At 43.0% G+C, this 14330-nt stretch overlaps 1 protein-coding gene and 1 long non-coding RNA gene across 4 annotated transcripts in view; one reads left to right on the forward strand and one right to left on the reverse strand.

The window, feature by feature from the left end:
• Window positions 1-14328, forward strand: part of LOC131140282 (microtubule-associated serine/threonine-protein kinase 1) — a 61664-nt gene extending 47336 nt beyond the window's left edge. For all 3 annotated transcript variants that reach the window (XM_058090587.2, XM_078793324.1, XM_078793325.1), the window contains 12 exons: window positions 1025-1190; window positions 2762-2863; window positions 2948-3070; window positions 3176-3285; window positions 4706-4869; window positions 6506-6750; window positions 6826-7080; window positions 7169-7401; window positions 7671-7793; window positions 7964-8100; window positions 9420-9607; window positions 9688-14328. In XM_058090587.2, the coding sequence (XP_057946570.2) occupies window positions 1025-1190; window positions 2762-2863; window positions 2948-3070; window positions 3176-3285; window positions 4706-4869; window positions 6506-6750; window positions 6826-7080; window positions 7169-7401; window positions 7671-7793; window positions 7964-8100; window positions 9420-9607; window positions 9688-11345 (3504 nt within the window). In that variant the 3' untranslated portion in view covers window positions 11346-14328. The remainder of the gene's footprint in view (window positions 1-1024; window positions 1191-2761; window positions 2864-2947; window positions 3071-3175; window positions 3286-4705; window positions 4870-6505; window positions 6751-6825; window positions 7081-7168; window positions 7402-7670; window positions 7794-7963; window positions 8101-9419; window positions 9608-9687) is intronic.
• On the reverse strand, window positions 6235-10122 carry LOC144899802 (uncharacterized). The gene is made up of 4 exons (XR_013628100.1): window positions 9697-10122; window positions 9466-9603; window positions 7153-7315; window positions 6235-7077 (listed from the first exon to the last, which is right to left on the reverse strand). It is a non-coding gene; the product is annotated as an uncharacterized LOC144899802 (long non-coding RNA).
• Window positions 14329-14330: the final 2 nt, after the last annotated feature.

Below are 14330 nucleotides of genomic sequence, written 5' to 3' on the forward strand. Positions count from 1 at the left end.
CAAAGACAACCATGAAACACCAAATTAATCCCGAAAGTTTACCCTCCACCCTGAAAGTGTCCTAAAGTTCCCCGAAGAGGCAGTGCTTGTCCTCAAAACAGAGGTGAAAGTCGCAGTTCCACTCACAGACGCGCATCCACTTGTCAGTCCAATCCCTGGGTCCGGAACCTTGCCCACGGTCCAACAGCTCAAGCCGAGAGGGAAAAGGAAATCCCATCAGGTACCGTTTGACAGAGTTGGTCCTCGTGGCTCAAACGCCGGCTCTCAGCATCCCCTCGACGTGTGACGTCACTAATTTTCTCTTTCTCCCAACCACCTTGACGTGCTGGATGAGCTTCTTTAAATACGTGCCCTCTACAGGCGCGTCTTCTCACTGCAGTCGTTCTTTGCAGATGAGGAGGATGCATGATTACAATGATGACGCACGTGTATATAACTCCTGTACCTGAGTCTAATATAGTCTAATATAGTGACACACTTATGGACCCCACTACCTCTGCTGATGGACTTCCGTGGCCATTACAAGTTATCATGGAATGGAGTTCACCAACGTCCACCTCTGAACACTCGCACTCATCCAGGTCACACCCAGGCGGCCATGTAATGTCATCACCCGTGTGATCTGACCATGCACCCATTGGGGCTTGATTCCAGGTCCACCGATCCCAACTAAACGGCACAAGTGACGTGCTAAAAGACCGAGCTGTCAACTTGTCATCCAGTTATCAGCTGGTGAAGTTTACCAACATACACCAACTGGCATCCGTTACACTCGGACAATGACATCATCATTTTTTCCAGTCTTCACGCAAAGTCGTTCATCTTAACAAAACCATACTTGTTGTATCAGTACGCCGTGGATGCTCTTCATCATCATGGCAATACCATTATTGTTGGTTATGATGTTTATGAATGAATAATAGTCGTCATCAGTACTGCGTGTGTCTGTTTTACAAAAAAAAATGTGTTTTGCTTTCTCTTTCTGTCTCATAGTTTTTTCCTCCATCCTTATTTCATTGCTCAGGTGTGTGGTACACCCGAGTATATCGCCCCCGAGGTGATTCTTCGTCAGGGCTATGGGAAACCTGTGGATTGGTGGGCGATGGGCATCATTCTTTACGAGTTCCTGGTGGGCTGCGTGCCTTTCTTTGGAGACACTCCGGAGGAGCTGTTTGGACAGGTCATCACAGGTGAGAAAAACTAAAAGCAGACATCAAGGCCCAGCATATGGGCCTTTTTTTTTATATGTAATGCTGAGTGATGATTCACTTGTGACACAAAAGGTATTTTTGGCACATGGTGTTCCTGTTGGCACAGCAACACCAGACACTAGTTTTATTTTCTGATGTCGTTTGAAAGAAGTGGAAGGGATAAGAACATGAAGAAAGAGGATTGCATTTTTTTTGTAGTGTGAACATTATGCCTCATTTCCACAAAATTGTTCTGGTCCGTTGAGTTTGGTATATTTTTGATTGTGTGTTTACAAGTACTCTGATTGATCGGCCACCGATCAATATCAACCGACATCAGTGGAAAAAGCACGGTATCGATATCAGCTGATAAAACACCGATCCAAAACAACCATGTCTGCCGTGAATGATTACATGATAATCTGCTAAGTAGGGATCGACCGATATGGTTTTTTTGGGGGCCGATGCCAATACCGATTTTTTTCCATCATCCTCAGCCGATTTTGCTTGGGCCGATATTTGTGGCCGATACTGCTTTTGATCCCTCAATTTACATGAAAAAATGACCATGATAACAAATATTACAGGTCTCATGTTTAAACAAATAATTATTGAAATGTAAACACTGAACACAGAAGGATTCAGCTTTCTTAAACACACATTTAAACGGCATTATCAACTTTAAAAGGAACAAGAATAACAATATGGGCTGGCTACTGGGCCAGTCCATAATAAATATTCAACCATGTGCAAAACATTTCTACGTTTCTGTCATAGTTTAAATTTATCTAGCATCAATGTGATGACTGCTCCTCTGCAGGGTGACCCCCCCCATCACATCACACTGACACAATTTAGTGTCAGTGTGATCTCAGTGTATAGACTGGTCATATATCTCATCTCGTTTCATATTATCTACATACTGTATTGTATATAACTCTGGGAAAAACTGTTGATTTTGTTAATACTTGGGTTGTTTATATTGTTTATTTTTCTATATTTTGTATTTTGTACTGCTTAACTGACTCGGCAAATTTCCCCACTGAGGGACGAATATAGGCATATCTTAATCTTTATCTTAATCTTAGTATGATATATATAAAACATTCCTCTCATCATTAAAGTTGGTGTTGTGCACGATAAAGACCTCTCATGAGCAGACACGCATTTAAAGTTGCATAGTTGTTCATTCTTGTTTTGCTCAACTAGTGACAGTGCTTTTATTCGTCTGTTGCGTTGGTATGTGATGTTTTTGGGCTTTCTTGTTGTCCCACCGTGACTTAAACTGTTATGCCTAGCGATCACCCAGTGAATTGTGATGGGCTTAGTAAAGTGTTAAAAACAAGCTAACTCTATTACTTGTGAAAACGCGCTCTTGATGTGATTCAACAGTGGAGGCGGGGTCCTCTGTAAATCCTGACTGTAACTCATGCGGTGGAAAAATACATCGGCGAACCCACGCGCGTATCGGCCGATACCGATACAAGGAAAAAAACGCAAATATCGGCCGATGTATCAGTCGATCCTTACTGCTAAGTATATATTGTAAACAAATGTTTTTGTTCCATCAGATGATATAGTTTGGCCTGATGGTGACGACGCCTTACCCTCAGACGCACAGGCCCTCATCTCCACCTTGCTGCAGACCAACCCCCTTGTGAGGCTGGGCACAGGTACCAGCACTTGCAGCAGATCTGCCACCTGTCGCCTTTTGCGCTGGAACACATTTATTCATTGCATTGTTTGTGTTTGTACAGGCGGAGCATTTGAAGTGAAGGAGCATTCGTTCTTTACCGAGCTTGACTGGAACAGTTTGCTGCGCCAAAAAGCCGAGTTCATCCCTCACCTTGAGTCGGAGGAGGACACAAGCTACTTTGATAGTACGCTACATCACTGTTAGAATGCACAGTGGTTCTGTCGCACATTTTTATATTGAAGTGACATCTCATATATTTTTTTTTCCTCACTTCCCGTTCTGCTGCTAGCACGCTCCGATCGTTACCACCACATCAACGCGTACGACGGGGATGACACCAATGATGACGAACCGGTGGAGATTAGACAGTTTTCCTCCTGCTCCCCTCGTTTCAGCAAGGTTTGAATCTCCTGTAAAACTATCCAATTTATCTTTTCCTGCCGCTCATCTATTATGATCCTCCCTCTGCTTGCCAACCAGTACTTTGTCATGCTTCCTCGGCGCTCGGCATGATTAAATGAGGACGGAAAAGTTAAAAGGAGGTCATAGTGTGCCAGGAGCTCATACCTGTGTGTTTATTCTAGACCTTACCATCGGTTCTTTAGTTTCCTATGTATCTTTAAAGTCAGACTGTTTGTCTTTGCAGATCATCATCATCTTTTTTGCTTGCTCCCATTGTGTCCATCTGTCACCCTTAACCTCTCAAATGGGACTTTCTCACATTTTCAATTTATTGTTTTTGTTGTTGAGGACCTTGGTGAAGTGGAAAAGTAATAATTCATTCATTTTCTACCACTTATCAGGGTACACCCTGGACTGGTCACCAGCCAATCACAGCACACATATAGACAAACAACCATTCACACTCACATTCATACCTATGGACAATTTGGGGTCGCCAATTAACCTAGCATGTTTTTGGAATGTGGGAGGAAGCCGAAAAAGAAAAACACGCATGCACGGGGAGAACATGCAAACTCCACACAGAGATGGCCGAAGGTGGAATTGAACTCGGGCCTCCTAACTGTGAGGCCTGCGCGCTAACCACTGAAATGTAAAGTAAATAACAGATCAGATAACAATGGAATTAAACTGTGACTGTAACTGCAGTTTTTATCAACACAAACTTTTATTGTTTAAAATAACGATGCTGGTTCTGATTTGTTCCCATCGCTGTACGCTGCAATAACAACAAAAAAATGCAATTTTTTAATAAAAATACCAAAGAAAATAGGCCACATTAAAAACTCCACATATACTATACTATAGATTACTATACTGTTGATGAAGTGTTCAACAAATGGAGTCAAACATGTATTCTGGCCGTCAGCTTAACTTTGCTACTGAGTCCTCAGCTGCTCCTTGTTACCATGGTGAACTGATCACGATAGTCATTCCAAGCTTCCCTTGGATAAGCTTGTTTTCCTCCCCCACATGTGATTCTGTAGCACATAATAACCTGTTTGCAGGTTTTGTTCCTTGGATTGCTCCCACCTTTGTTCCTCATGTGACATTTTTGCACCCTTTGACAGGATGCTATTTTGGTCTAAATTACACACATTTTCCTGGAAGTCAGCGTGTTGTCTAATTGAAATGACAAAGACGTGTACTGGTGGTGCTTTTGTTTACTTATACTCATACTGTTATGTTGTATCTCTTGCTGTTTACCTTTTAATTGCCCATCCTTTTTTTCTCTTCTCTCTGTCCGCCCCCCTCTTAAACAAAACTAAACCAAGCACTAGCAGACTGGTTTTGGTTGTCGTCTGTCATTTTGTACCATCAGGTGTGCTTCATGTTCCAACTGTGTTGCCTCGTGCAGGTGTACAGTAGCATGGAGCATCTCTCTCAGCTGGAGCAGAAAGCTTCAACCTCTGTCTCACGTCGAGAGCACAAAGGTCCGAGGGAGGACAAGGTGACCAAGAGAGAGAGCCTGGGAAGCTTCAGCATGAGGGAGAAGAGCTGGAGGACTGGATCACCCGAAATGTGAGTTCTTGTCCATCATCTCTGAAGGTTGTCTTTGTCAGTCACATATCGGAGTCTGACTGAATGGCTGCTTTCTGCCTCACTCTCAGTTAGTGAATGAGTCAACAGTCTGCAATAGGAGCCAAAAATGTCCCTAAAGAGGCCATTTTCTTCTGTCGGGTGTTGAATAACCCAAATTTGTCTGCTTGTCTTGCCAACATCCACAGTATTCTTATTCAAGAAGGATGATTACAGGTACATTTCTGAGCCACCTTAGTACTTCAGTCATTACTTGAAGTTGTTCCTTATTCACAGTAATGAGCCGACACAGCTTCTTCACCTCTCATCTGTCATGACGGCGTTGAATAGAAGATTAAAGAGAGCTCTCACAACCGTGGGGGTTTTCATTTTTAGCCCGACTAGATGAAAAATGTATGCTGATTTTAGCAGTTATGAAACATAAGTCTCCCGTGTTGCTAAGTATGCATGTCACACAGCAGCTACCTGTAGGCTTTAAATGTAATCAACTGGCATACAGGTGACTGAGATAATATGACTAAGTCACTTTGGCAATTACATCCCATAACTCCATTTCAGTGCTTAATGTTGAAAATCATCAAATGGAATAAATCATTCATACGTTCGGAATTCAAGCTAGATTTAGGACATTGATAAGCTGACTGGTTATTTATTACCTTCCATATTGGATTTTCTTTTCAGCATATCAGGTAGGAGCTATCTCTTCTATCGCTGCAGTTATGAAATTAAGTACAGTTCTTATATTGAAGAAAAATTCTGGTATTTTCACTGCATGTTTTGTCTGAATTATTAAAGGAGAATGAATGATTGTAATCTTTACATTACAGAGCCAGAATGATATGACCACCAAACACATATTTTATTTTATTAACCATGTTTCCATGGTTGCAAAGCGATATTATCCCTCATGCAAAACAAATGTTAAAGGCAAAATGTCAATTTTGAAACTCATTCATTCGTTTTCTACCGCTTTTTCCTCACGAGGGTCGTGGGGGGTGCTGGAGCCTATCCCAGCTGTCTTCGGGCGAGAGGCGGGGTACACCCTGGACTGGTCGCCAGCCAATCACAGGGCACATATAGACAAACAACCATTCACACTCACATTCATACCTATGGACAATTTGGAGTCACCAATTAACCTAGCATGTTTTTGGAATGTAGGAGGAAACCGGAGTACCCGGAGAAAACCCACGTATGCATGGAGAGAACATGCAAACTCCACACATAGATGCCTGAGTGGGAATCAAACCAGGGTCTCGTAGCTGTGTGGCCTGCACGCTAACCACTTAAACACCGTGCAGCCAAAAACTAATATTGATTAGCATAAAAATTTGAATTTTGAAAAAAGTATGTAGGAACGTAGGAACTCTAAATACGTATTATGTTTTGCTTATAGTTTTATTTTGATAGTGCTGCAAACGCTTGGTTTTGTCTCACTGAGCTTCAGAAGGTATGGTAATTTAAGGTAATTTTTTAAAGGGTTGGGAATACCTATTTTTTCTGTAAAGTCAAACAAATGCAAATTTAATATTTAATGGCCGTTTTATTTGTAAGAACTATTAGTGAATAAGTGCCAGTGTTTCTACTATATTATGTGTTTTAATGTTGGTTCATGCAGGAAGCGGCTGTCTTGCTCAGAGTCACTCTACATGGAGGGGGATGCCAGCCCTCCCCTCGGTGCTAGGCGACGGTTCTCAGCTTTGATGGATACACACCGATTTGCCTCACCTATTGAAGGTGAGCCCGACTTCCTGTCGAGGCAAGCCACTTTCAAGGTCCGGGGCACCTCCCTGGATGGGGCTGGTGCTCCGTCCGTAAACCTCGGGGAGCCGAGGAACAGTCTGAAAGAGATTGACGGAGCAGGTGAGCAGTGTTCTTAGAGGCGGAGTGACGTGTGGCCACCGATAACAGCAATCTTGTCAATGGGACTCCTTACAGACAAGTCACCCAAGCAAGGGGACACACCAGGAGGCGTGACCATCAATATGTTACCGCCAGCTCCTGCAGCAGTCGCTCGTGATGTGATGACGCCTCTGTATGACCCTCTGGGCCCCCGGGCTACTAACGACCTGGTCTTCCGGAGGGCACGTCACTCGCATTTGTCTGGTGATGGAGAAAAACGTAACTCCAGACCTGGCAACAAGGTCATCAAATCAGCTTCGGCAACTGCCCTGTCTGTCATCATACCGTCTGGTAAGGACAGGACAAGTGTTATTTGGACCGAGTAAGAGTCTTATGTTTTAGATTTACTTAGTGTCTTCTTACTCCCTGCTTCATCCAGTGGACCAGCATGGTGGATTCTCTCCGCTGGCCAGTCCCATGTCCCCTCACTCGTTCTCCTCCAATCCTTCTTCCCGCGACTCTTCACCCAGTCGAGATTTCTTCCCCACAGTCAGCGTGCTTCGTTCCCCCATCACTATTCATCGCTCTGGAAAGAAATATGGTTTCACCTTAAGGGCCATCAGGGTTTATATTGGAGACAGCGACATCTACAGTGTGCATCATATTGTCTGGGTAAGAAATATTGATAAGCAACTTTACAGTGTTTTATGTTCATAAAAAGAGTGAACACAGGGCTGGCTGGCCATTGGGAGTACTGGGAGTTTTCTCAGTGGGCCAGTCAATAATGGGCTGATTGTTTTATTTATTGCTGTCCCTTGCTTTAGTAAATACATGAACTAAATCTCCCGGGCTGGGCTGGGAACATCTCGCTGCAGACACAATGGGCAAGTTGGCGCATGATGAGCCATTCTGGTTCTTATCTATATAATGTGTATTTACAGCATGTGGAGGAAGGTGGCCCCGCCCAGGAAGCTGGTCTGTGTGCAGGTGATCTCATCACTCATGTGAACGGAGAGCCCGTTCATGGTCTGGTCCACACTGAGGTGGTAGAGCTCATCCTCAAGGTAGGACTGAGCATGTTTATTTATGTGCATTATAGATTTTAATTTTTCACTAATCTTTTTGTTGGATGTGTAAATAGCTATAAATATTTATATATATGTATTTATGACTATAGCTAGTTGGTTTTAAATATTTGCGCTGAAACTTATTTTTTTGCCCTTGATCTTTGTAGAGCGGCAACAAAGTGACAGTGACAACAACACCGTTTGAGAACACCTCGATTAAAGTGGGTCCAGCCCGCAAAGCCAGTTACAAGTGTAAGATGGCCCGGAGACATAAGAGGACCATAGGCAAGGACGGACAGGACAGGTACTACTACATAACCATTGTCCTTTTTATGGACTCTGTACTTAAAGTATGGGCAACCAGACCTGTGGGTATTTGCTACCTATTTTTTTGCAATCATTTTTTCATTTGATATACTGAATTTAAGTGGTTCCCAAACTTTTCACAGTTGCGGAACCAATATATATATATAGATATACTATATAGATATATAGATATATATAGATATATACTGTATACACCAGTATTGCGCCAACAAGGGACACTAGTCTGTAAAACCTCAATGGTTTCAGTTTGACAGTTTGACACAGGCTACACCAATGGATGCCAGCATGTTTGATCATATCCTTATCAAACCTATTGGTGTTTATTGGTGTTCTATTGATTTGTGTGTGTGTTAGGGTCTATTTGTGATGGTTCTGGGGGTTGACACAATTTAGGCTCAGCAGTGCTGATCGTTCCCTCACACAAACGGACGATTTCTCTCTCAAATATTGTTCACAAATCTGTCTTAATCTGTGTTAGTGAGCTATTATCATTCATGATTCATAATCGATTCACCTCACAAGTGTGGCATACTGCCACAATAAAAGGCCACTCCAAAATTTGCAATATTGGTGGTGATCCATAGGCGTCCGAAAACCAGTATGTATCTGCTGTGACCACTATTTTACTCAAATACCATATACGCCGATCCAACATGGCACCCATTGAGTATGTTTGGGATGCTCTGCATTGGTGTATATCAGGGGTCCCCAAACTTTTTCCAGTGAGGGCCACATGACTTTTCCCTCCTCTGAAGGGGGGCCAGGGTCAGGGTAGTTTGTTTGTTTGTTTATGTTCTATGACTGGGGCAAAGTGTAGTTGTAGTCACGTCACAATAGGTTACCATTTCCAGTTCTATGACAGAAAAATGTACATGCTTTATTGTTCAGGGGGCCGGGTCAAATGTGGAAGTGGGCCATGTCCGGCCCCCGGGCCTTAGTTTGGGGACCACTGGTGTACGTATATGGTTTTTGGAGTAGATGGTGGTCACAGGAGATACTGACTGGTTTTTGACCCCTCCGGACCACCACAAATACAGGTAAATTGTCCTTTTTGGAGTGGCCTTTTAGTGTGGCCAACCTAAGCACAATGTTGGATAGATTATGAATCATGAATGATGACTGCTCACTAACACAGATTTAGACAGGTTTGTGGGTATATTATATTATTGTATATTATATTTTTGAGCGTAATTGTCATGATCGCATACAGTGAGTGGATGTACGTCCACATAAATGTTCTAAATTTGCAGTAGACAAAACAATTTTGCTGAGATTTTAAAATTGCTGTCTGTGCAGTAAGAAGAGAAGCTCTCTGTTCCGCAAGATCACAAAGCAGTCCAACCTTCTGCACACCAGCCGCAGTTTGTCGTCTTTGAATCGTTCCCTGTCCTCCAGCGAGAGTCTCCCTGGTTCGCCAACTCACAGCCTCTCTGCCCGGTCTCCGACTCAGGGGTATCGCTCCTCTGCTGAGCCCTCATATCTGGGTACGGAACCACAAACGTTCAGTGTCTAGTTTATTTCTAGAGTTTATTTGTAGGCTTCTCATGATTTATTTTTATTTTAGGTACTTCACCTCAAAGCAGCTCTCCAGCATCCAGCACTCCAAACTCACCCGCTCCTTCCCAACACATGAGACCCAGTTCCTTACACGGCCTCTCCCCCAAACTTCACCGCCAATACCGCTCAGCCCGGTGTAAGTCTGCCGGCAACATCCCCTTATCTCCTCTGGCCCACACACCATCACCCACCCAGTCCTCGCCTCCTCCCTTACCGGGACACACTGTAGGAAGTTCCAACACCACTCAGACTTTCCCAGTGAAGCTCCACTCCTCGCCCCCAGTGGTTCGCCCCAGGCCAAAGAGTGCGGAGCCCCCACGTTCGCCCCTTCTGAAACGTGTGCAGTCGGCGGAGAAGCTCGGATCCCCTTTAACCCAGTCTAGTACAACAGGAGGACTTGGGGGTCCACTGAGGAAGCACAGTCTTGAGGTGCAGCACTCTGAGTACCGCAAGGACGCCTTCCTGTGTGAGCTGGGTCTCCAGAGCCTGCTAGAGACAGATGGGGAGAGTTTACCTCCTAATCCTCCACCCCTGCCGTGTTCCTCATCCTCGACAGGCTCGGAGACCCGTGTGCTGAAGCCCGTGAGGAGATTAGGCAGGCAAGAGTCGCCTCTCAGCAGGGAGACTCTGCTCATGGCTGGTCGAGAGAGAGAAGAGAAGGATAGAGGAAGGGAGCGGGAGAAAGAAAGGGAGACCGGAAGTGAAACGGTTCTGGAGAGACTCAGCCGGTTTGAAGCTGCAACCTCCCAGACATCTTTAACAAGAAAACCTCATGCAGAGCCCTTGAGTTCAAGAGCGGGTGGAGAACCCGCAACAGCTTCAAGCACTTCTACCAAAATAGAAGACGGGTTGGAAAAGATCCCCCAGCGCCCGACTCCAAAACAACTAGACCTCAAGGCAGCCAAAATTTTACTCTCTGATTGTAAAACGCCTCAAGAGCAGCATAAAGGAGGTGGAAGAGAACCAAAGCAGGAGGGAGACACTAACAATGGGCCTAGTTTACTCTGCGCTGCCTTCAACAAGAACTCTGCAGCGCCTCCTGACAAAAACATTAGTACTGCAATGACTGCCAGTCCACTCACTATGCGGAAAGTCTTTAAACCTTCAGGTATGGGGGACGGCTTGAGAAAAAACGAAAACAGCGATTCAAGGACTTCAGAATTAGCCTCCAGCAGCCCTAAACTTCAAGCTCGGGTCCTTGCCCCTGTCGTCCCCCCACATGGACAGCCCCTGACTCTGAGCAAAGTAAGACAAGGCCTGGGGGGAGTCAACTGCTACAGAGGAACCCTCGACTGGGAGGACAAATGTCGTCTGGAGGTACTAGAGGAGCATTCACCCTCTCCTTCTCCCTCCCCAACCGGCGTCACCCCCTCCCTGTGCGGACCCTCCCTCTGTAAGTCACGCCCCGTCTCCCCCGGAGACAAAACGAGCTTTGTCAGCCAGCTGACCACCGTGGCCAAGAACGTGCTGGGCCCCATCAAGCTGGGCTCCCAGGAGGGCTCCAAGTGCAAAGACCCGCAGACCAAGGCAGCAGATGACAAGCAGGTGACCACAGCAGGAAGACACGACCCTCCGGCAGGAGGTCGTGGGCTGGTTGTGACCCAAAGCCCTGCGAGTTCATCCCTGGAAAAGGCCTCCTCGGGTAGCACCCTGCCCAAAATATAATCCCTAAACGGGACCTAATATTACGAACAGAAATGCCGTTATTGGATGAACAATGCAACAAAAGTCAAGCACTTAAAAAGTTGTACATTCCAGTTTTAGAGTTTATCAAATCTTATTTATTGATCCCAATCATTGACTGATTCTACCTTAAACCGGGATTTAGAAAATCCACTATAAAGGTGCATTAACTTTTGATTATTTTAATAAGACAATTCTTAATGTATTGTGGAACACTTTATGAGATGTCTATATGTGTGAGTCTACTGTAAGTGGATGCATGTCTTATGGTATGTACTATACATGTATAGTAGGTCAAAAAGTGCTTTACTCATCGAAAACTGTGAAGACCAAATTTAGTCTCATTTGTCACATTGTCATGTTTGCATCAAACACACAATGACGTGCAGGATCAGCGATGAGATGATTGCGCTTTATTGTCCATGCAGCAGCTCATTTTGTCTGAGACACGTGTGTGTATGTGTGTGTGTGTGTGTGTGTGAGGGTCTATTATTGCTGATGGTTCTGGGGGTTGACAGAGCTTAGGCTCAGCAGTGCTTATCACTCCCTCACAGGAGGGCCACCACCACCCTCTTCCCCTCCTCTGACTGAAGTCACACACAAACACACATGTAAAAAACACACACTTTGCCACCGGAGGCATCCTTGCCAGCAGCTTATATTGGTACATTCAAATCCATCGCCTTTGTGCTCTAAGAAATGTGTTTGTCTGAGAGCAAGGGAAAAAAAACACAACACAAAACCACCCCTTTTTGTTTTTTAATTAATAATTAGCTATTTTTGGGAGGCCCTATACAAATTGTCCTGAATTTTTCAGCTTGAGTGCATGTGCATATTTTTGACGAGGATAATTGCACTCAGCACAGTTTACTCTGCAATCACAATCATCAAACTGGAAATAAAACACACCAGAATTGTTACATTTCTTGTTCCTGTTGAACAAAAACAGGTCCTTATGCTTGTGAATTGGAGTGTACTCGACTAAGGCAATTTGAATACCTAGTCTTAAATTATATGACTATTGTCTGTGCTCTGTACCTTGCTCGAGCATGGTACAATTCCAGGTCCCCGGCAATAGGCTAGTCATATAATCAATGTCAATGTTCAGTTGTTTGTGATAGCTACCACCTTATAAAATAATACAATACAGTATTAGGGCCACTCTTTGAAGAAATACCACCACCAAGAATAATATAGATCTACAAGATAAGGTCGTAATTTTATCACAGTTATGTTTTTTTTCATCTTGCAATTTTTTTATCATAAAAAAATGTCAAATGTATTCCTTAAATGTTGTCATAGAAGTTTTTTTTAAATAATCTTATGATTGGAGAGAAAAATTAGGAAAAAATTATAAAAATTTCCAAAAATGTTATTGTCTAAATAGCATCGCAACATTTTTATTTCAATATTGCATTTTTTTCATAATTTAGCTTTTTTTTTCCCCTGAGGCCTTAACACTATTGTGTATCATCAAAATAACCAGAGTGGTATTAAATTATTATTATTGATGCAGTGTTGTGTCACGGCGTGATGGGTGCTTGGACACGGGTGAGTGCAGTGCGGTGCGGTACGGTAGTTGTTGAAATAGCCCAGTGTGAGTGTGCCCTTAACGCATTGAAGCAAATACACAAAATGTGAGCACATACACAAAAAATGTGAAAGCTGGCAGTTGCGGATGCTACATACATGCACAAAGGGCTGAATATAGAAGGCCATGTGGGATATGTAAGAAAATATAGGGTTGTGTGTAATCAAAGATACTGTGGTGTAAGGTAGGCAAAATAAAGAGGTCACATGTTGCTATCCTGTGTTAAGCTCATGTCAGTCAAACATCATTCATCTCTATAAGTCATATATAAACTAGCAAGTGTACATATACATTATGCAAAATGTTTAACTGCATGTGAAAGCAGAGGTTAAATGACCTCACCTCAGTTAGGACGCATTGCAATATATCACTTCTCTGATTACATTTCATTTCAAAGCAAAAAGCAAGTACACATAGGATGGCTTAACAGTCTTAGCAAGAAAATGACAGCTGTTAAAGGGGAATTGCACTTATGTAGAAGCCAAAGCAGGTGGAGGATAAATGACAATTTCACAAAACAACCTATTTATGTGTTTTATTAAGTATACATTTTAAACCAATGATTTATTTTGTGATTCTTTCTCAATTATATGTTTTTTCTTGATTTTAATGTCATCACATTTTTTTTAAATGCAGTAATAAAGGGTTCATGCAGTTCAATGGGTTTAGTTTAACGATACTACACTGACCTCTGGTGGTTCAAACTTGCTTCACTGAAGTGTGCAACTAAAATAAGAGCATCTAATGTTGTGTAGAACAAGTCCAAGATGACTTCACAAGCATTTATGTGTCAAAGTATAGCTGCTGTAGTAAGCCAAATCACAATCCTATGTTGTTGTGTATGCTTTTGTTTCCATTCTTATGTGGATGTTTCCTTTGGGATAGGAACAAACTATTAATATGGTGTATATGATACAATAAGGTGGTTTTATAGCTCAGCTCAGTAACAGGGTGAACTTATTAAAATAAATAAATTCCATTTTAGGCTTTGCCCAACACATCAGTGTCTATAGTGTTACACATTTGAGACTTGTGTCGTTTACAAAGGCATTTAAAAGCACTTTATTTAGGGGAAAAAACACATCTTTAAGAGAAACCAGTACTTGTTTGAATTTCAGAAATTACTGAACACATTCCATTTTTCTGTGTTTATTGAATGTGTGTGTTTAATTGTGTCTTAGAATGATGATTTTGTTTGTGATAGATGTGATTCAAATAGACACTTCAAGTACAGTGAGTTGGAATACAGTCTGGAGAGTTGTTCACAATTTTTGATATCATGCTTATCAGTTGATGTCAGTTTTGACAACCGAAATGGGTGCGCATTAACACTGTTATTGATATTAAATGCTGATTATCAAAGTATTATTTTGTCT

The sequence above is a fragment of the Doryrhamphus excisus genome, linkage group LG9, assembly GCF_037039965.1.
Source record: "Doryrhamphus excisus strain RoL-2023G ecotype Guam linkage group LG9, RoL_Dexc_Guam_v1.1, whole genome shotgun sequence".
In the NCBI taxonomy this organism is placed as follows: Eukaryota; Metazoa; Chordata; class Actinopteri; order Syngnathiformes; family Syngnathidae; genus Doryrhamphus; species Doryrhamphus excisus.